General features: G+C 40.7%; 1 protein-coding gene across 2 annotated transcripts in view; it reads left to right on the forward strand.

Moving 5' to 3' along the window:
- The first annotated feature begins 1,967 nt into the window (after positions 1 to 1,967).
- The window catches only part of NAALAD2 (N-acetylated alpha-linked acidic dipeptidase 2), a 72,165-nt gene continuing 51,718 nt past the window's right edge, over positions 1,968 to 22,414 (forward strand). Inside the window, exons 1-11 of one of the 2 annotated variants that reach the window (XM_061343764.1) lie at positions 1,973 to 2,193; positions 3,446 to 3,554; positions 7,212 to 7,398; positions 8,180 to 8,281; positions 12,346 to 12,471; positions 14,528 to 14,714; positions 15,361 to 15,454; positions 17,319 to 17,417; positions 19,157 to 19,242; positions 20,211 to 20,330; positions 22,279 to 22,361. In XM_061343764.1, coding sequence (XP_061199748.1) covers positions 2,076 to 2,193; positions 3,446 to 3,554; positions 7,212 to 7,398; positions 8,180 to 8,281; positions 12,346 to 12,471; positions 14,528 to 14,714; positions 15,361 to 15,454; positions 17,319 to 17,417; positions 19,157 to 19,242; positions 20,211 to 20,330; positions 22,279 to 22,361 — 1,311 coding nt within the window. In that variant the 5' untranslated portion in view covers positions 1,973 to 2,075. Of the gene's footprint in view, positions 2,194 to 3,445; positions 3,555 to 7,211; positions 7,399 to 8,179; positions 8,282 to 12,345; positions 12,472 to 14,527; positions 14,715 to 15,360; positions 15,455 to 17,318; positions 17,418 to 19,156; positions 19,243 to 20,210; positions 20,331 to 22,278; positions 22,362 to 22,414 lie in introns of both variants that reach the window. The other variant, XM_061343765.1, reaches the window with a different exon arrangement.

Here is a 22,414-nt window from a genome sequence, read left to right on the forward strand (position 1 = left end):
TAGTTTCAGAGTACTGAACAGCACCAAACTTTTGACAACATTCCCATCTGTTCCCTTCTATTTTATTTTACTTGAATAAGTAGGCCATAAACCTCTGGGATTGATCACATCCCTCTGGAATATTAATTGAGAGATATGCTTGTGCTCAGCACCAAGCCCCATAGTGCTGCATTAACTTAATTTCCAAGTGCTTTAAACAGAAATTAGCTGATCCAGGAGCTCTTCCAAGTTCCTATGCCCAAAGGTGCCCTGGCCATATTAATCTTTTTAGGAATACCAGAAGACATGCCCATTCTTCAGCCCACTTAACCTAAACACCACATTGATTTCAACTTCCATTGAGGAGCAGTGGTGAAGCGGTGAACACAGGCACATTATGCCTCTTTAGGGATAGAACAGGGAAGGAACGTAGACTGCTGGATAAGGGTACAACCTTCTACTGTGCTCATTTCCAAATTTAGGTTCCCTATATACTACAGGGAAGAGCTGGGCATTTCAGAATGGTATTAACAGCACGCAACATGCTGATGGCAACTTGTCAGGCACCTGGGTTTGACTTGACAATGTGGCAGACTACCCCACTCAGAGTATCATTAAGTCATAGAATCATAGAATAGTTAGGGTTGGAAAGGACCTTAAGATCATCAAGTTCCAACCCCCCTTGCCATGGGCAGGGACACCTCACTCTAAACCATATTACCCAAGGCCTCGTCCAACCTGGCCTTGAACACTGCCAGGGATGGAGCATTCACAACCTCCCTGGGCAACCTATTCCAGTGCCTCACCACCCTAACAGGAAAGAATTTCCTCCTTATAGCCAATCTAAACTTCCCCTGTTTAAGTTTTAACCCATTACCCCTTGTCCTACCACTACAGTCCCTAATGAAGAGTCCCTCCCCAGCATCCCTATATGCCCCCTTCAGATACTGGAAGGCTGCTATGAGGTCTTAGGATAGTATAAAGCAGGAGACAGGACTAATATTACAAATACTGCCCTTTCATCTAATATACGTCTGGTCATTTGAAGACTTTTTGTCTCATCGGATTCTAAAGCACACTACTGCTGTGTTACTGGTGCATTGCTCTTTGCACCCAGCAATTCTGCTTTCCATCTAGGGGTCTTGTGCAAGATTTCCTAGTGCAATGGGCTCTGCAGTCAAAGTCTAGTATCTGGAATTATATTAGGTTTTGTCTGCATCAGCAGGAGCAGTCCTGTTGAGAATGGGCTGTCCATGCTAAACGTAGAATGAGCACAACACAAGTAGAGAATTACATCTTAAACATCTCTTAAGCGTCTCCCTAGCCAGCACCTGAGCAAGGGTTCTGAGGGTAAGAACCTGTGCAGAGCTCAGGAGGTGACCTCAGCATTCAAAGTTGCTTTGCACATGTCCCTAAAGGTACATCCTCCATCTAAATGAGATGCCTGAACTGAATGGAGATGCTCTTCCCAAAACCATACGGTGGAGATTTTAAAACGTGAAAAAAGGACTCCATCAAAGACAAGTGTGTACAAAGGCACAGGATTGTCCTCAAACTGCCAGCTGGGGTGACCTGCAGTCTTTGGGGTTGTACCTCCATGAAATGCATAGAAGCACAGAGATGTGTGGCAGTCAACCTGCCTCCACTGGGGTATGTATTTCTAAGTTTTTATAGCCTTTAAGAGTGCTGGGTATTAGTCTGCAACATTACTTTAAATAAATCGCTTAAAATAATGGCTTTTACGTTTTGTTTCCTCCCTTGCGTTTGCCTGGCTGGTGCTGCCCACCATGGCATGCGCACGGTGGAAGGCGGCATGGCACAGCCGCGGCAAACCAGTATTGAAATCATCGCTTTAACGCACTCTGTAGGAAATTAACAGCAACACGGGGTTGCAGGGTACCCAACACAAGCAGGCAGCGAGGGGGAAGGAATTAACACGTGCGTGTGAGGCTCCTGAACTGAGACGGGAGCGTTGAAGGGCCGCGACCAACAGCGGCCGCCTCCGGGGAGGGCCGGGCCAGGCCGCGCTGTGGCGGGACTTCGGCCGGCGGGGCGGGTACTACCGGGAGCGGCGCGTCCGGAGCGGGCCGGCAGCGATGTGGACGTCGCTCAGGACCGACACGGAGCCGGCCGGGCCCAGGGCAGCCGGCGGCCGCTGCAGGGTTGTCGTGCTGAGCGCAGCGGCGGGGCTCTTCCTCATCGGGTTCCTCATCGGTACAGTGCAGACGAACCCTCCTCCGGACCGGGGTCTCACCCGGCCATGGAAGGAGGTGGCGCGGAGCCGGGCAGAGGAAGGGCCGGGTCGGGGGAAGGAGCGGGCGGGTTGCAGCCCTGGGGCTTTGTGCCTGGGGTGCCCGAGGTGAGGCTGTGTTCGGCCGCTGACACCTCCTTTCCCGGCCTCCACACCAGCAATCACCGACCCCTTCTGGGGTTCCAGCTCCTGCGCAGGAGAACGGGTCTGTGCCTGTATGACAGGTAGAAGAGGCGTTATGTAGTAAAGAGGAGACAGAAGACAGGACCCTCAACCCTTCTGCTTGAAACCGCACCAGCCCAAACCAGAAAGGCCCTATGTGGGGCTGGAGGAGTGGGTGAAATAATGTCCCACCTCCTCGTCTGCCCAACAGGCAGATCTATGGGCTGCTGCTACGAGAGATTTTCCCGCCGTGCCTTCCCTTTGGGTCACAGATGGATCAGGTTCAGTTGGGGGAAGAAGGAAAACAAAAGAGCCACTTGTATTTTGAAATGCCCTTTGGTATGTATTTGGGATTCGTGCCATCGGAAGCAGTGACTGAATTCCCTTCTCTTGTGTAAAGAGCCTTTGCTGTGCCAGGGACCAGTGCATCGTTGGGTGCCAGGGGGTTATGTTCTCTGCTCCCCACCAGTTCTCATTCACATTCACAACTGCTGCTGAACGTGTCCAGTCTCTACCTTAAAGATAAAAACAGATGTGAGAAACACTTTCTATCCAGGTGTTCCTCGTGTCACTTACTCTGGTAATGCCTATACAGTAAGGGAACGATTCCAGAATGAGAGCCACACAGACCAGAGAGTGAGAAAGGAGTTACAAGACATCTCTTCCTTAGAAAGGGTGTCTGTGTTTCTGTGCATTTTTTGTAAAACCTTATTACTGCTGTGAATGATACGACTGACAGCATTATGTTCTGGTGCTAAAGGAAGATAGATGTCTCCCTAGCATCTACCATAAAATAACTGATGCATAAATATAATCTAATATTTTATTTCCCTCAATATCTACCTAGGTAAATAAGTTCTCTTACTGTGTGGGAGACTAGCACTGCCATCGGCTGTGCACCAGGCATTAGGTTTTGGCTGTTTGTCTGAGCTAAGATAAAGTCAGTTGTAAAATGCACAGTGAAAATCTTTGGGTGGTACCAAAGAGAAATGGTGTGTGTCATGGGAATATTGCTCTGGTCATTTTACTGTTGTATTTTGGTGTGTTGTACAGGCTGGTTTGCAAAACCTGCGGAAAAGAAGACCCCTGTGAGTCCTCATGAGCACATGAAGGCGGCATTTATGGCTGAAATGAAAGCTGAAAACATCAAGCAGTTTCTTTAGTAAGCAATGTGTGCACTAATCAGTGTGAAGAAGAAAACAAAGTAATTCAACCAGGAGCCAGTCCAATGCTGCCACCAGGCAGAGGATGCTGTGCAGGTTCTCAGCTGTAGGTTTCATGTTATGTGTCCCAGTGAGCTGTGATTGACAAACAGTCCATATTAGCTCCTCTCACACACAGTGTTTTTGTTGGAAACACTTGAGGAGTTGTCAGTAATCTCAGTACTTACAGTAATTAAAAACTGGCCAAGCTCTTGCTCAGCATTTAGTGAATGATTGTACACTTACGCAGAGGTTCAGCCTACAAAAATGTTTATCTTACATTTGTTTTTGTGTGGAAATCACTCACTTCAAATTGGGCTGTAAGAGTGAACTTGAACAGGGAGGGATTAAGTGGAAAATAGTGGACTACACCAGTGTAAAAGAGAAGAAAATCATAGTGTTTGAGCCTTTAGTTCTTCCTACAGCTTAGGCCTTAATACCTTTTTGATACTCTCCCTTCATGCTTTGTCATGCTGTGACCAAATTTATGTGTTGCCTGTCACGATTTCGACCTTATACTCGATTTGTGCTCGCTTTCATGAAGAAAGATATGTTTCCACGCTCTCTCCCTCTGCACGGTGAATAGCTAGAACAGACACAGTTGACACCAGGTAGACATCTGATAGTACAATAGACTGGTCATAATAAATCTAATAGTCTAAAGCTTTAGAGTCTTTTTTAAGACTATGGTTTTCCCAGTATGTTTTTATTTCATCTGCCCTTTAAATTACATAATTTTAAATATATTCTGTTTCTTTTATTGAATCCTAGAAGCAAAGTTGTTAACATTTGTTCCTGAAAAGTCGAACAATTGAAGATGACAGTGTAGATAATGACTCAATTTCTGTAACTTAGAAGCTTTAACTATGAGGAAGCTGATGTACTATTTGCTTATTTTAGGTATCTTTTAAACAGTTGGGATTTTTTCTTGTAGGATAGTGTAATACTTGTTAAAAACACGTATTTATTCTAGTCCGTAATAGACAAGGAATCATAGATTATTGATAGAAATGTACTTTCTGTGTAAAGAAGATGTTACCGTATCAGTTGTTTTAGGAGTAATCGACGGCTTTGGGTTTGCCTTAAATCCCAGACTGATTACTTAGCATAATGTTGTACCTTGCTACAAAAATTACTAAAACCGTTTTGGTTTATAAGATTGTAGCAATCCCACTGATTTCATTTTAAGTGCACTTGCCACAAACTATTGCAGATAAATGAGGTGGAAAGTACGTTCTCTTTACTACATAACAGTCATGCCTTGGACTATATGAAAAATTAAAAGTGAACGCTTGGGATTTATTTTTTTTTACGGTCTTTTAACCTGTGTTTTGGCTTCTAAAAAGTTAAACATCTCTGTCAAAGGCCTGGTTTCTGCCTTCTAAACTCCCTGCCTCTATGCCAGCAGGAAGCATTGCACCTCATTTACTGTCGTGCAGCCAGGTCTGTGGTAAAACGCTGCACATATTTAGTCACTGCTCAGAAATACCAGTACAGGCAGTCAACAGGTTAGAAGAGGAAATGAAGAAAACCAATATTCCGTTAAATGGGAATATAATGCAGGGGTATGTTGTTTCATAAGTCAAATTTTAATGAAAACGTAAGACTTGAACATTCCTAACTCTTACAGAAATTGGCCATTGGCTCTAACAATAACACATAACTCCTCTTAGTTCAGTATGTCTTCAGATGATGGTACTGTCACTGTAACAGGGACTTTTAGTAGTGTTGGTACTAGATTTTGGATTATCAGAAGAACATGGTTTTATCTGGCAGCACTTGGCTGCTAAGGACTTTGGGTTTGGTTTGGAAAGGAAGCTGAGAGGTGACCTCATTGCTCTCTACAGCTTCCTTAGGAGGAAGATGCTGATCTCTTCTTTGTATCCAGTGAGGGGACACATGGGGATGGTTCAAATCTTCACTAGGGGAGGTTCAGACTAGACATTAGGAAGCATTCTTTTCATGAGAGGGTGGTCACACCCTGGAACAGGCTTCCTAAAGAGGTCTTTGATACCCCAGGCCTGTCAGTGTTTAAGAGGCAATAGAACAATGCCCCTACGAATATACTTTAACTTTTGGTCAGTGCTGAATTGCTCAGGCAGTTGAATTAGATGATCATTGTAGGTCCCTTCCAACTGAAATTATTCTATGCTACTCCACTCTACTCCTGTTCTGTTCTGTTCCATCCCATCTCACCCTACTCCAAGCCTAGCCTACCCTATATCCTATCCTAAGTGTATAGTACTTTCCCATTGCTTTGTTTGGTGGCTTTGTTCTCACTCAAACTCGAGAATTAATTTGTTTTCCCAATCTTGTATGCCTTCCTTTTCAAAGATCCAATCACTATCACTAACACCAGCTGGTGTGGCACATGCTTCTGTGGCATGTTGATGGCAGTCATATGACAGGATGAGGACATCATGATAACAGCTTTATTCAGCTGGAATTCCTGCAGCTCACATCAATACTGTGCTTTCTCAATGGTCTAGGCAATCTTTTTTTCAGACAATGGGTTGCTTACTGTTTATGGTGTTTTTCACTGTTTGTTATTCATGCTGCATGACTTTTAAGTCACAAGCTGATGAGTCTTTCTGTTCTATCTTTCTAAGCCACTGTGAACTTTCTCTTATTTGCCAACAAGACACACTCAGAGTGAACTTTTAAATAAATCAGTATTTGTGTCAAGGTTAATTAAAATAGTGGGATCCAAGGAGAATATCCGCTTCATTAAATATCATAGAATAATAGAATACAAGTTGGAAGAGACCTCAAGGATCATCTGGTCCATCCCTTCTTGGCAAAGCATGACCTAGACTAGATGGCCCAGCGCCCTGTCCAACCAAACCTTAGAAGTGTCCGGGGTTGGGGAATTCAGTGATTCTCTGAGGATATTATTGCAACAGCTGGAAGTTCTCATTGGGAAAAAATTTTCTTTTGCATCCAGCCAGAATTTCCCCAGGAGTAACTTGTGCATATTACCCCTCATAAAAAGAGAGTCTCCATCTTCTTTGTAGCCACCCTTTAAATACTGGAACATGGTGATAAGGTCTCCCCTGAGCCTTCTTTTTTTCTAGGCTGAACAAGCCCACCTCTCTCAGCCTTTCCCCATATGGCTTCCCAGTCCTTGAATCATCTTCATGGTCTTTCTCTGGACCCTCTCCAGCCTGTCTACATCGTTTTTGGATTGCAGGGACCAAAACTGAGCACAAAAGTAGGGATCAGAGTAATGATGCACCTTTCTAAATTGAATACAAAATTATACTCAATCCTTTTATCACTTAACAGGGAAGGTCATTCTCATTATGCATTTCAGTGATTGGCCTAAGGTCACTCAGAAGACAAGGAATAAAGCAAGCACAAGACCCCAGCTCTGATGTACTCACTTCGCTCTTGCTAAGCCACACTGCAGGGAAAATACAAACACCTGTGGTAGCTCAGGACAGACTGAAACATTTTACCTCAACTTATGTATGGGACAGGCAGAAGCATTTATGCAGTCCTGGTTTAGCAGAGGCACATCTGGTCATCTCTAGAGGGTTTATTTCCAGCTAGGCTAAGAGGAGTTCTGATTATGAGCTGCAGTGCCTGATCCTGACTCATTGCTTCCTTTTCTCTAGCAATTTTACACAAGTTCCTCACCTAGCAGGAACAAAGGAGAACTTTCATCTGGCACAGCAAATCCAAGCTGAGTGGAAGGAGTTTGGTTTGGATTCTGTTCAGCTCGTACATTATGATGTCTTGCTCTCTTATCCTGATGACACTAAGCCCAACTACATCTCAATAATTGATGAGCATGGAAATGAGGTACAGAAAACAGCAGTATTTGCAAGTAGAGGACAAAATCACCTTCATACATCTGGGAAGACTGGGAGGGAAAGCTATCCACTGCACTCCTGGTGGTGGTGGGCCTAATTTGGAGTGCACAGAAGTCAGGGGCTCCACTTTGCTTTTATATTTTTATCTTTGTTTCATAATGTATGTGCTAGAAATAGTAATAATTGCCCTGATTCATATAGCATACTGACATATTGGGATTAAAGGAGAATTATATAAGAGAATTGCTTTATGTAACTCAGTTGTTTTAAAATTACTCTGTTATTTAATAAGAGGAAAGCAGCCATGGTCACCATCATTATTTTCATTGATTCATTACACAGTATTGGCGATTTTGCTGATTTCAGTTTCTTGGAGATTAGAGTTTAGGCCTTGAGATGTACTACGCCAAGTAACATCAGCTCATTACACAGCAGCTCTCGTGTGTGTAAAAGCTCCAGGGATTAGCAGAATACAAGTGTGTTTTACCGTTATGATCTAACCTGCTCTGTCTGCTGTGCTAAGACCAAATAAGGGACCCTGTGTTTATTTCAGCAGGATTCTATGTGAAAAGTGAGATGGGATTTTCAGGATCACACACTGAACCTGCATACTGAAAAAGATGCCCAGTAAAGTTTTGGCCGCTACTCATTTAAAGTTGTAATGAGTTCTAGAGTCCTTTAAACTGCAAATGCATGTAAAATGTGCCTGAACAGACAGTAGTTCATTTTCCATGTTGCTTGGTTTACTTTGTTTTCTTCTTTTCCACTAGATTTTCAACACATCATTATCTGAGCCTCCCCCTCCAGGATATGAGGATGTTAGAGATGTGGTGCCACCCTACAGTGCATTTTCAGCCCAAGGAATGCCTGAGGTAACATAGTAGAATAGTAATAGAAACAGAAATAGAAATGGACAGAGAAGTAGAAGCACGAACAGAAGCAGAAATAGAAATAGAGACAGAAACAGAAATAATAGAAAAGATGGAATACCATAGTGTAGTGTAGTGTAGTGTAGCACAGCATAGCAGACAGTAGCATGCAGCGACACAGAATGATGTAAAATGCCTGGGCCTGACATACCACCAGTAGGAAAGATGTGCTAGCTCTGATGTTCTTGGGAGTTTTGCAGTGGAGCAGTGTTCAAATTGAGCAGTCATAGATACATGTTTAGTTGTTTTCTCTAGTTTGAGTCAGAACTGGATTTTATTTTTACCTTTTCCTTAAAAAAAATGGCAATAAATCTTTATTGTTGTCAGCTACTATAGTCTTATCCAGGTATTTCTGTGACTATGCACCATTGCTTCCCATCTTAGTGAACAAATACGACTGTTACTTTTACATAATCAAATGAACAGTCTAATTTTCAAAATGCTGCCTGCCCAAAGCTCATGCTGACAGGTGTAAACTGCACAGTGAATAGTATGCTTGAAAATGGCTTTTGCTGGTATTTCTAGCTGCTGGTAAAAGTGTTGCTGTGATGGGAGCTTAACAATAATCCTTTCTATCTTGTACAGATAGTACCACCTATTGGAGTCCTGTATTTACTGGTTTGTTAATAGTCTGTGCAAGTCCAATAAAGGTATTCTATATTCATAGGTATCCTGTATTCGTTTGCCTAGAAACTCGAAGGCAGCTGGAGAACCAGGCAGGTAGTCTGTACCCTATGATATGTGAGCTTTGAGTGTTTTAAGAATTGCAGTGGGAATTTTGGAACATAATAAGTAAGTTCTGACTTTGTATTGTAACATAATATTCCCAAAGAAAGACAGAATAACCTCACTGCTTTATTTGATTTGGGGAGAACTACATAAGTGATGGGATATGGGAAACAATAAGTTTTATGAAGCTGCAGCTTCCTTCTTCAGAAAATTATTTTAATTAAATATAAGAACTTTGTTTCTGAAAACGAAGCCAAACCAACCCCAACACCTAGAAGACAGATTTTCTTTTCAAAATATGATGCTTTTGTTCGTCTACATTATACTTGGACAAAAGCTTCAGGTACCTAGCTAGCGGTTTTAGCAGTGACACTCTTTAGTGTTACCAGAGAGTTGTTACTCACAAACAGTGGGCAGTTGTCTGCACCTGTACTGCAAACAGCATGCAAGCAGCTCAGCAGTGGAAACACTGTGTGTTCAGGGCTCTTTTGAGTTCTTCCAGCCCTGTTTACACGTTTTGTGTTAAAAAACTTTCTATTAAGTACTAGAACTAACCTGTCGAGAGAGATGTCTGGGACTTGCCAAGTGCAATCATCAGTCAGAGGTTCTCTTTCTGCTCTTTTTTTTTTTTTTTTTAACCTATTTCTGTATAAAGCCCCAATTTCAACGAAGAGAAAAGGCTGTAAAGTAGAGAAAGGCTGTAGTCTCACAAGTAGGCCACCTTCCCGGAAAGTGGGAGAAATGGTTAAAGTTCTTCATACTAAGAAAAGCCAGGAAGGCAGCTTGCACGTTTTCTGGGTGAGTGCTACGATCGGGGGGTTGAAATAAAGTTCAGTACTGCTGAACTGTTACATTTTCCTGAAGCTGCTTTTTAGAAACAAGTGAAAGTGTTTTGAAGGTTAAATAATGTCAGAGTGAGATAGCAGCTACTTGCCTGCTAGAGTGAGACCCTGCAGAGATTCAGATGTAGTTCCCACTCATTTCTAGGTTCTCTATATGGAAGATCAAATATATCCTCAGCTGTTATACAGATAGATAGTCAGAAAAAAGTATGTTTCTTCTGTATGGTGTATTTTAACTAAATGCTAATAGAAGATGGATGAAAAAAGTTAAGTTTTGAGAAAAAAACTTCTTTTAACAGAAATACTTAGCAGAAATCCAGAAAAGTAGCAAAGTCGCATTCTGTCAGACAGCAAGTAGTAGTTTGGAACATTAGTGTTATAAATGATGGTAAAATTCTGCTCTTCACATCCTTTTTAATTGACTGCAGAAGCACTCCCATCTAGTTAATGATGGTCACAAGTCAGAGGTGTGCTTGAGACCTCTAACAATGCTAAAAGAGCACAGATGAGACATTTGATGAGTCCACACTACATTCTCAAAGCTTGTATTACGGTAGAAAACTGTTGCAATGTTCTAATGAGAAATTTATCACATTGATGTAGTTCTTAGTCCTGTTAATCAAAGTTGAAGAATTTTCAGAGGCGCTAAAATAATTTAATGAAGTAAGCCTGTTTTACTATGCAATATATCAAGTATTGCCAGAATCTTCAAATAAATACCTTTTAATGTGGTTTCAGAAATCTAAATTATTATGAATTATTCTGCAACACTGGGGAAAAGGCTATGAATGCAGATTATATACTTTATATCAGATTTAGTTATGAGAGGCTTCTGCTAAAGATCACAACAGTTCTTTTCTTAATGTGATGGCATCTACTTAATCAAAGACATCATTTAAAAGCCCTGTGAAGTGTGAACAGGTATTCACCATAAAATGTTACTTTCATGTTAACTTGCTTTGCATGTCATTGTAGAACAAGGGCCCTGAATGTGGAAACCCTGCTGGTTGCTATCAATAGTTATAATTATTGTTCTGCGGTTATAAAAGGCAAACTACTGAAATGGACATTTTTTGTATTTGTCCTAAAAATACAGCAACCTACAAATGTAGGTATTCTGTACAAGGTATTCTAAAGAAATTACGTTAAAATGAAGGATGGAATTCTGCTTTTGCTTAATATAAATAGATTGGAAGAGCTCTTGACTTTGGTCAAGATTTCACTCAGAGTAAAAACTACTCCAAAAATTCAGAAAAGCCTCCCTAAGAATAGTCCTTGTTTATGAATTATTCTCTGAATAGAGAGGAGCTTCTTACTAGGTGTGAAACTGTTTGCCTTATTTAAATATAAACCTCTTTATTTAATGAATTTATCCTGAGTTCTTTTTGCTTAATTTAAAAAGAAATTGCAGCTGAGCAAATTAGTGATGAAACCAGTACAGTCAAAATGATTGTACCACAGTTTTATCAGGACATAGTGCATGCTGTTATGTGAGACCAGCTGAATGTCTAGTAAGCAATTTTTATCAATACGAGAGATCAAACTTTATATTTTTTGAAGTTAAATTTAGGATCTCTCTGGAGGTGTATGGTAATATGGAGAAAGGCACTAAGGAAGAGTTTCCTGCGTCCTAATTTTGGTCTAGATGTCTAGTTTAGGCATCTTCCCTAAATCAGTCTTTGAGGCTTTTTATAAGCATTTACTGTAAAATAGTCTTTTACATATAATCAATGCGAGTTATATCTAGAGGGCCTAAAATAAGTACTTAAAGCAGGTTTTGGATTAATTCCCCTGGAAAGGGTGAGTTCTCAGAGAACTTCCCAGCTCTTCAGTGGCTATGAAGTGCACTACAGTACCTTCTTAGACAATGCACACAACTTTAGGTAGCTGACATGAGGGAAGATGACTCCTGCAGCAAATATTGAATAACATGGTTCAAATACAATAATGAAGATTATTTTATTCATATGCAAGATGTATGTATTTTCACAGTCAACCACCTTTATCTTATGCTGTATTGAGTAAGAATAAAGTCCTAAGAATCTCATAGGATATTCACATCATTCAGTCTACTCATAAAATACAGATGATATTTACTGTGGAGCTAGGGTCCAAAATACCCCCAGCTGTCTGAAACTGACTACAGCTGAAGCAGACTAAGAAAAGTAAATGCCGTATTCTGAGCACTTACTCTAAGTTTCTGATTCAGAAGTCACACTTGACATTCTCCATTGTGGACACAGTTTGGCAGCTTTGGGTGATAGAAGTCTAAATTCGTTAGAAGTCACTTGCCTACCATTGTCACACAATCAAAAAAGTATTCATACTGGAACCAGTCCCAGAGCTCATTGTTCCCAGCTTGTTCTCTTACTAGATCACACGCTGCTTGTGGCAGCTCACTGACATTCTTGTTTCAAATTCTGCCTCTTTTTTCAGGGTGAGTTAGTGTATGTGAATTATGGCCGCACCGAGGACTTCTTTAAGCTAGAGCGTGAGATGGGAATTAACTGTACAGGAAAGATTGTCATTGCCAGATATGGGAAGATCTTCAGAGGAAATAAGGTAATGTGTCTGTACAAAATTGTTACCTGTGCAGTTCTTCAGTCGTTTTCAGGAGACTGAAATACCTGACCTAAACTGTTTTGGAGATTTTTGTGTGAGTCCTCGTAGAGCTGCGTTCAAAGATGTTCTTTAGTAGAAGATATAACATCTATATTTGCTAAGTATATAACACGTTTATAGGAGAAAAGTAAATAAGTTGGAAAACGTATTGTTATATCCATGTTCATACTATAAATTCTTTCAAAATATTACTCATGTTCAGCTGTGCTTTGAGATGCCTGTGCTGTGTTTCTTTGTAATGATTTATGTACACCAGGCAGAGACTATAACTATAGGGACATTATTCTAAATTCTGTATTTTTTTATTAAATGTGCCCATCATATAAATATTTTTAAATAATGGATTTCTGTAGATATCCATGGTCTAACAGGAAAGGACATAATCATGTGCATACTTCAGGCATACACTCAAGTTATTTCTGTAGTAGGGATATAAGGAAACAGTCTATTTTAAGTGTGTTTGACTCTTGTACAAAAATTAGTTTGACCCTAATTTGGGCAGGACTGTAATTTCTACTTGTGAGTTACCAAAGGGTATCAAACACTGAATCTCCTTGCTGGACTGTTATATCATGTCATAGAATCATAGAATGATTAGGGTTGGACAGGACCTTAAGATCATCTAGTTCTATCCTCCCTGCCTTGGGCAGAGATGCCTTACACTAGACCATGTTGCTGGACCACTTCTTTGGGCAAACTGCTCCAGTGCTTCACCACCCTCACAGTAAAGAACTTTCTTATATCCAACCTGAACTTCTGTTTAAAACCATTACTCCTTGTCCTACTGCTATATTCCCCAATGAAGAGTACCTCTCTAGCATCCTTACATGCTGTGACTCATCTGTGAACTATGAAGTGCCTAACTTACTTACTGGTTTACATACATACATTTTCTACCAGTGAAAAGTGACATATAACTCATATTCTAATAATAATATTTTCAGTAAACTATTTACTGCTCTTAAAGATACCATCTAAATGGAAAAGACTTGAAGAAGGTGTTGCTGTCTATGAATCTTTCCTTAAAAGGAAATACAAACACCTCAGAGTTACTAATATCTAAAGGGGCAGTTGTCCTGAATTTTGGAAACCACATGCCCTCTTTGGCACAAGAGGATGACATGTTTATTGTTGTAATAGTATTTCTAATGATTTTTTATATACTGAGGAATTTCGAAGCCTGTATAAAATCTGTAGAACTGTCATTCTCTGACTTCCTAATAGTATGCAAGAATAGGATAGTAGATGAAGGCAAGTACTGTATTTCCTAAAAAAGCTGTGATATTTTTGGATTAAAGTACCCAAATTTAAAACTGTTGAGGATTAGTTGTCAGTCACTATACGTCACCATCACACCTAGTAGCAAAACAGATTGGGATGTCAGAATGTCATATATATGTTCTCTCATTCTCTACCAACTACTGGTTTTAAAGATGAAAACAGTGTGCAGGTCAGGCCTTCTGCCATAATAAGCATAAGATGCACACTCTTTGGAGTTAGTCTTGTTCACAACCAAAGACAGTTTCAATAGTAATAATCTCCCTGTGTACTCTGTACACTGAGATACATTCAGGAGATCATTAAGGTAAATAATGTAAACAACAAGTATGACTAATTTAAAGGTAAGGTTGCACTGATGTGATACAGGTTTTTTTTCCATCCATGATGTGTACATCTCAAAAGCTAGTTGAGTGTATTGATCTGGATGACCTGATACAAACTGAGTTTATATAGTAATAATTCTGAAGAATGTGTTCCTTGCCACTCCAGATATCTCCTAACTAGAAAACCTCTTACTTTCATATGGAACCTGATATCTGCATATATATATTCAGGAAAATTTATGATATGAGACAGTTACGGGCCATTTACTTAGCCTAAGCCCTGTAAAAGCCCCTGAAAAATGATTGTAATTTATAATAATTTCTTTTGCCCTCCCTGAACTCTGGTGTCAAGCTATAAAGGACTGAATAGGGACCGGAGATGTACTTTGCAGGTGAAGAATGCTGAATTGGCAGGTGCCAAGGGAGTTATTCTGTACTCTGACCCTGCTGACTACTGCGCCCCAGGAATAGATCCCTATCCAAATGGCTGGAACCTTCCAGGTGGAGGAGCCCAACGTGGAAATATATTAAACCTGAATGGGGCAGGGGATCCTCTGACACCAGGTTATCCTGCAAAAGGTGAGTGATGCTAGAGAAGTCGTGTTCTTAGGGTCTGGTTTCAGGAAAGGGAGGAGAAAGGTAGTGGGGATTGCAAGTGTTACCCTTGCAACAAAATGCGTATTTTCTTGATCCTTCTGCTGCTCAGAAGAGGCAGATTTGGGCTTCGCATCAGCAGGCCACTTCTGTAAATGATGCAGGAGAGAAAGTGAGGGAGATGTTAAGAGAGCCACAGTGCAGTGCTGGGCTGCTTAACTTCACAAACATATCAAAATTAGCCCAGAGATCATGACACAAGTATTCAACAGCTGAAGTCATAGTCCTTTCCTTCTGCTTTTCATCAGTAAGTCAGCAAGGAGTCAGCTTGCACAGCCCACCAGTTTATTTGCAACACTGAGATCTTTCATGCCAGGACTCATGTCATATGGTTGCTGCTGCGGCCGGTTCTAAATGCATGACTGCAGACAGAATTGGAGAACCTTCGTTAGTGTCTCTCGGAAAACATGGTGCTAAAGCATAAAGAATGAAATAACTGAAGAAATGTCAGCCTGAATTTGGGGGAAGTGAGATGATTATCCCTGACTCCAGTGTTAGGACTGTGCTGTGAACTGTACAGAACCCTTCTGAGAGTTGTAAATATGAAAATATCTGTTTTTTTTGTTTTCAGAATACACCTACCGGTTAGACAAAGCCAGTGGTATAGGTCTCCCAAAAATTCCAGTTCATCCCATTGGCTATGATGATGCTGAGACACTACTGCGGTAAGTGTATGGGAATAAGAGACATGAGGAATTTTAAGGAGCTTTTTGAAAGTTGTGAGAGTACTTGAAAAGAAAGGGGAAAGACTTTGGTGCTGTGCTTCTACTGTAGCTGTTGAAATAGTATTATGTTTGTCATTCGGTTCTCTGTAGGAGGTAAACATGTTGTCTACTACTACATACCAGGCACATGGAGAGTGATCTGGAAGGGGTCATTTGTTATGTCATGACCAGTCAAGTATACTGAAGATATAAAACACCTCTCAGTTTGAATAAAGGCAAAAAATTTTGAGGGTGGTGTGATACCTGTCTTGTGAAAAAGACCACAAATGAAGTGTCAGTCATTTGTCCAGAGAAATACTTGCATGTTTGATGGGACAGTATCTGTACTGTCCTCTGTTAAATGAAGGTGTGTGCTTTCTCTCATCAGGTGTATTACATTGCATAAAAATTAAATGATGCTAGTAAACTAATACAAGGAAACTGAGGAAACTCTGGAGTATTATAGGGGATTTAATAGACATCTGTGTTTAAGTGCAGCTACTAAACTTGCAAGAAGACAGGCTACCAGTTTGCCGGAGGACAGCGTTAAAATTCATAATTACCTTAACAAATAAAATATGTTCTGTGAAAAAACTAAGATTGCCAACTTGAGTTGGCAAGTGTATCTGTCCTGGGTTCGGCTGTAACAGTTATTTTTCTCATTCTTTGTAGCTGGTGCAGTGCTGTGTTTTCCAGTTTAGTCTTGAGAACAATGCTGACAACACACCAATGTTTTAGTTGTTGCTAAGTAGTGCTTACTCTGATCAAGGGCTTTTCAGTCTCATGCTCTGCCAGTGAGGAGTGGTACAAGAAGCTGGAAGGAAGCAGAGACAGGACACCTGCCCCAGACTAGCCAAAGGAGTATTCCATACCACAGCACGTCATGTCCAGTGTATTACCTGGGGAGAGTTACCCAGAAGGAACAGATCAGTGCTTGGGTCGGGATGGGTGTTAGTCAGTGGGTGGGGAGCAGTTTTATTGTGCATCACTTGTCTCTTTTAGGCTTTATTGCTCTCTTTTTCTTATTATTGTTATTTTTGTTGTTATTAGTTCTTATCATTATTGTTGTTACATGCTGAAGTGTTCTGTGGAATAAAGCTTGACCGAAATACTCATTTACAGTAATGGACATGCTTTCATTTATAATAAATATATTTTGCCTAATGAGAAACAGAACACCCAGCATACTTTAAAATATTTTTAAACGTTTCTCACAAGTTCATGTCAAAAATATAAATCCTTTAGAACAGGTGAATAAGTACAGGCGATAGAAAGCCACTGAATTACTGCATTTCCAGTTGTGTTAAATGAGAAAAAAAGTCTCAACTTTGACAATGGAACAAGAAAAGGTGACTTGGACTGATCGTATTTTTCCAGTTTCAGACAACATGTCAGCTTTGTCTATGCTACCAGATTAAACAGTGCTCAGGGACAGGCACTGGCCAACTGCCTGTGTTGTTAAACTGTCAAAATGGTCCAAGTTACTCCCTGCTAATTCATATGCAAATGAAGCTCAAGGCGGTAGAAAGTTCCAGGGACCATTTACAAGTGGCAGTTTGTATGCAAAACTAACACTGTTTTCCAGGGTAGCTCTAGACTATTCCAAGCTGATCTCAGTGCTCAGTACTATTCCTCTATGTTAATTTACTAGTATTGATGTAGCTGAAAACATAGATTATTCTCCTATGGAAGCTTGTAGCATAAGACCATCACCGTGGACTCTGGGTGCGTGGGACCTAATAAAGTGCAGCTGATGGTTCCTCATTTGTCTCTGATGTTATTGTAAGATGTCTGAAACTAATAATGATTTTTTTTTTCGTAATAGTAATATGGGAGGATATGCACCACCACATAGTAGCTGGAAAGGAAATCTGAATGTATCTTACAACGTTGGTCCTGGTTTCACAGCAAATTACTCTACAAGGTCAGTTTTGTTTCCTAAGGAAAGTGTGCTTGGGATCAGGAAAAACAAGTTGAGCAATAGAATCTAACTAAAGGTAGAGCAGTCAGGGTTGTTTTGTCTGATCATGTCTGATTATGACCATTTCCTGGGCTGAAATGCACTCAATGCAAAGCCTCAATAGACTGATGTCTCGATTGGATGGATATGACAGAATTGCTTTAATTTTCAGCTAGGCTTGAACTAGTTGCCGACACTGTGCCCTTGTGGCCAAGAAGGCCAATGGCATCCTGGGGTGTATTAGAAGGGGGGTGGTTAGTAGGTCGAGAGAGGTCCTCCTTCCCCTCTACTCTGCCCTGGTGAGACCGCATCTGGAATATTGTGTCCAGTTCTGGGCCCCTCAGTTCAAGAAGGACAGGGACCTGCTGGAGAGAGTCCAGCGCAGGGCAACTAAGATGATTAAGGGAGTGGAGCATCTCCCTTATGAGGAAAGACTGAGGGAGCTGGGTCTCTATAGTTTGGAGAAGAGGAGATTGAGGGGTGACCTTATTAGTGTATATTAACATATAAAGGGGGAGTGTCACGAGGATGGAGCCAGGCTCTTCTCAGTGGCAAACAATGAAAGGACAAGGGGTAATGGGTACAAATTGGAGCATAAGAGGTTCCACTTAAACCTGAGAAGAAACTTCTTCTCAGTGAGGGTGACGGAACACTGGAACAGGCTGCCCAGGGAGGTTGTGGAATCTCCTTCTTTGGAGACATTCAAAACCCGCCTGGACACGTTCCTGTGTAACCTTATCTAGGTGTTCCTGCTCCGGCAGCGGGATTGGACTAGATGATCTTTTGAGGTCCCTTCCAATCTCTAACATACTGTGATACTGTGATACTGTGAAAAGCCTTTGACAAACCATTTGATGAGACAGATTATTTTTTTGAGAGCTACATTTGTTTGTTGTCCTTTTTAATTCATGTGAATCCAGATTCTGGCCTTACCTATTGCCTTACCTATATATTGCCTTATGTAAAGAGTATTAACCTAGAAGTCAAGTTTTGCAGAAAAAAAAGCTTTACCTACAATGTAATTTTTGTATTGCTTCATATTGTTCTAAAACTGATCCAGTAATTATAGTTTAGGACTAAAGCCATGTGTTTCAATATTGGCTGAGCTATTGTACTGACTTCATATGAATTGTTTGATCTTTTCCCTATGTCTTAGTTATACCACATGAAAAAACCTTTCTGAAAAATACACAAAGACCCTTGAGGATTAATTGTTGCACCTTCAGTCGTGCTGCACATAAGCAAAGTTTCTTGATGCAACTCAGTTTGTCTGATTTTCTGCTGACTAAGGTGCCACATCAGTATTGACTGTGCTGGAGTCAGTTTTGATTTACACCAGCCTCTATACGATTAGAACGATATACCTTTATAACGTTAGGTGGTTTTCATTTCTCATTCACTCTTCCACATTTAAAAACTAGAGGCTAACAAAATATCTTTGCTTTGGAGTTCTGAGCCTGTTACCCATATAAATCTTGGCATGAGTACGTAGCTTGCAAGGGCTAAGTGCTGTTCTGAATTGCACAAGTATAAATCCAGGAAAAAAAAAAATAGGCTGAAATGTTTTCAGATTTACTTTGGCTTAATGGAGGGTAAAATGCTCCCATTACAATTTATATTGTATACTTTTGAAAGATGTTGGGATGTTTTGTGGTCTAATCTGGTGGATTTCCTCTTTGGGATTTTTTTTCCTAATACACTAGAAAGGTGAAAATGCACATTCATAGCAACAGTGAAATAAGAAGGATTTACAATGTGATCGGTATCATCAGAGGCACAGTGGAACCAGGTAAAGTCATTTGTCATCAGTGTAATGTGAGCGTGCGGTGACCTTTACATGCACTTTATAGTTACAAGGGAGAAATGAGGAATATAGTTTTCTCTGAAATATTGCACTACATGATCACTGGTGTTGAAATATTTATTGCACCAGCTTTCATATGGTTCAGGGTGTGTCAGCAGTTTCACTGTAAGTGCTGATTTTAAGGGAGAGTCATAACCAAGACAAGTATTTGTCCTCAGGCAAGTGATTTTGCAATTGAAAGAATATTCCTAAGTGATATTCTTCCCTACTAACAGGGGTTTTGCATTCCATCTGAAGACATCATATCTACCACTATTGGCTTTTTGTCTGTCTTGCTCTCTTGTAACCAGTGGGATTTTACACTCTAAATACAGATATGTAGACATCCTAGGATGATGATAACAGGACTTCCCTGTTGCCTGAAACACAACTGTTAACCATATTATAGTTGCACAGAGATCTAGTCTGATATTAATAATCACATCATTGTCATGATTTGGACCACCCTTTTTATGACTGACTATAGATACATTCAGATAAATTCTGCATTCAGCACACCTAAATGTTGTGAGTTGGCGTGCTGTACAAATAAAATTAGTGGATCAGCTTTAACCATGAAACATGCTGTTGTAAAATATGGACAGATGCTTCTATCTTTAGGGGAAAGTTGCAATATTTCTAATAATGTAAGTAACGTTATGGAATTTAAGAGTGTTTAAGTCTTATGGAATCAAGTTACTGTGACAAATTCTTTAGCACTGGCTGAAAGTGCAGAAAAATATCTTTGGAGATTTAAAAGATTTAACGTTTTTTGCCTTTCTATCGTGTATTTTATAAACTATTATGCTTTGCTGCCTGATACCTACATGGAAAATTAGAAATTACTTCAAATTAACATCTCTATGGCAGGAAAAAAGGTTTTCTAAGTAAACCTCCATAATGAATTTCTCCAGACAGATATGTCATCCTGGGAGGCCACCGTGACTCGTGGGTATTTGGTGGCATTGATCCTCAGAGTGGGGCAGCTGTGGTTCACGAGATTGTGAGGAGCTTTGGAAAACTGAAAAGGAAAGGTAATGTAATGAAAGAGTAAAGCACACCAAAGCCATTACTGTTAGCAGTGCCCGTTGGTTTCTCTGGGATTTAAGCATATGCTTAAAATTAAACACGTGTATCTTACTGATCTCTCAAGTAAGCATGCTGCTCTGCAGCTGTTAACTAGTTCCAGTTACAACCTTAGTATATGTGAGGTACCTCTACTCAAGAGAAAGTACACCTACACTTAAGGGAAAACAAACACAAAATGAAGTTTTTGAAGATACTGAAGTAAATAAGACATTTAGGTACACGTGATTACTTTGTGCTTGAGGCTGGTCAGATTGGATGTTTCAGTGGTCCTGTACAATTGATACCATGGTAGACTAATCAGGGCTGCATCAGGGCAACATTGAGAGCCTTCTCAGTAGTTGACTGTAGTTTGGAGACAGACCCAAGAATAAATAAAGTATCAGTGTAATCGTAGAATCACAGAATCACAGAGGGCTTTGGGTTAGAAGGGACCTTAAATCTCATCTGTTTCCAGCCCTTACACACACACAGGCAGGGACACCTTCCACTGGTCCAGGTTGCTCCAAGCCCCATCCAACCTGGCCTTGAACACTGCCAGGGATGGGGCAGCCACGGCTTCTCTGGGCAACCTGTGCCAGCACCTCAGCACCCTCATTGTGAAGGATTTCTTCCAAACAGCCAATCTAAATCTACTACCTTTCAGTTTAAAGCCATTCCCCTTTGTCCTGTCCATATGTTCCCTTATCAGAAGTCCTTCTCCAAATTTCTTGTCATCCCATTTAGGCACTGGAAGCTGCTCGAAGGCAGCTTTTTCTTCTTCAGGCTGAGCAACCAAAGCTCCCTCAGCCTGTCTTCAGAGCAGAGGTGCTGCAGACCTCTGAGCATCTTCATGGCATCCTCTGGATTCGCTCAAGCAGGTCCATGTACTTCTTTCGTTGGGGGCCTCAGAACTGAAAGCAGGACTGCAGGTGGGGTCTCATTAGAGTGGAGTAGAGGAAATGAATCACCTCCCTCAACCTGCTTCTCATGCTCCTTTTGATGCAGCCCAGAGTATGATTGGCTTTCTGGCATGCAGAGAAAGAGCTATGCATAGTAGGAGGTAATGGTTAAAAATACCTCATGCCTAGTTACATTAGAATAGGAACAAATGTCAACTGTTCCAAGTTTCTTCTGCTGTCAGAGCAAATGCTGTCTCCCTATATGACATCCCATGGAAAGAAACTCTAACATAACTCAATTGCAGTGCTTAGAGGAGCTTTCTTTTCTTACCCATTATACTTAAAACCTACTGAGATTTAGTTTTCGTTCCATTCCCCCCTGATTATTGGGTATCAGGGGTGTCAGGGGAAACTGATAAAGGGGGAGCAAAAGATGAAAGAGTTCCAGTAGCCTCAGAGAAAACTTTGGGCAGAGATATAGAGGTAGGCAGCTCCATTTGACCTGAGTTTAAACCGAATGGAGAACTCAAAGTGAAAGATCTTTGTTTTGAAGCCAAAGTTACAGGGAATTCCTTAGCTTTTGAAATATGGCATTAGGGAGACAGAAATTGAGTAATAGATACAAAGACATGCCAATATACAATGTGTACTAAATTGAAAGGAGCAAAAGGAGTGGAAAATCTTTCTTTCAAGAATTTGTGGACAAGCACAATATTTTTCCTTGTTCAGAGGTTTAAATTTTAGAACATTTTCTTGCAGTTACAACTGAGAGAAGACAAAGAATACATTATTTGGCACAATACTGAAGCAGAAGTAAGGTTGCTAAAAAATTAGAATCATAAGATTAGGTTAGTGAACAAGTTGGTGTTAAAATTCTTTAAACACCCTTCTTTCCCCACAGATCAGGATAAAATATGAGTTCCTCCCCCCCAAATTACCTTTGTTTTCAAGTTAGTTGCCATATAACAAGCAGTCTTTATTTCTGTAATACAGTTTTCATGGTCTTTTATTGCAGGGTGGAGGCCAAGGAGAACAGTGATATTTGCAAGCTGGGATGCAGAGGAATTTGGCTTGTTCGGATCGACAGAATGGGCTGAGGTAAACCAATAGTGTGCAAAGAGGAATGTGCACAGTGTCAGATGTTGGAGAAA

Source organism: Neopsephotus bourkii, unplaced genomic scaffold, assembly GCF_033783945.1.
Source record: "Neopsephotus bourkii isolate Nb327-2 ecotype Australia unplaced genomic scaffold, CSIRO-AGI_Nbou_v1 NB_1825, whole genome shotgun sequence".
Classification (NCBI taxonomy): domain Eukaryota; kingdom Metazoa; phylum Chordata; class Aves; order Psittaciformes; family Psittacidae; genus Neopsephotus; species Neopsephotus bourkii.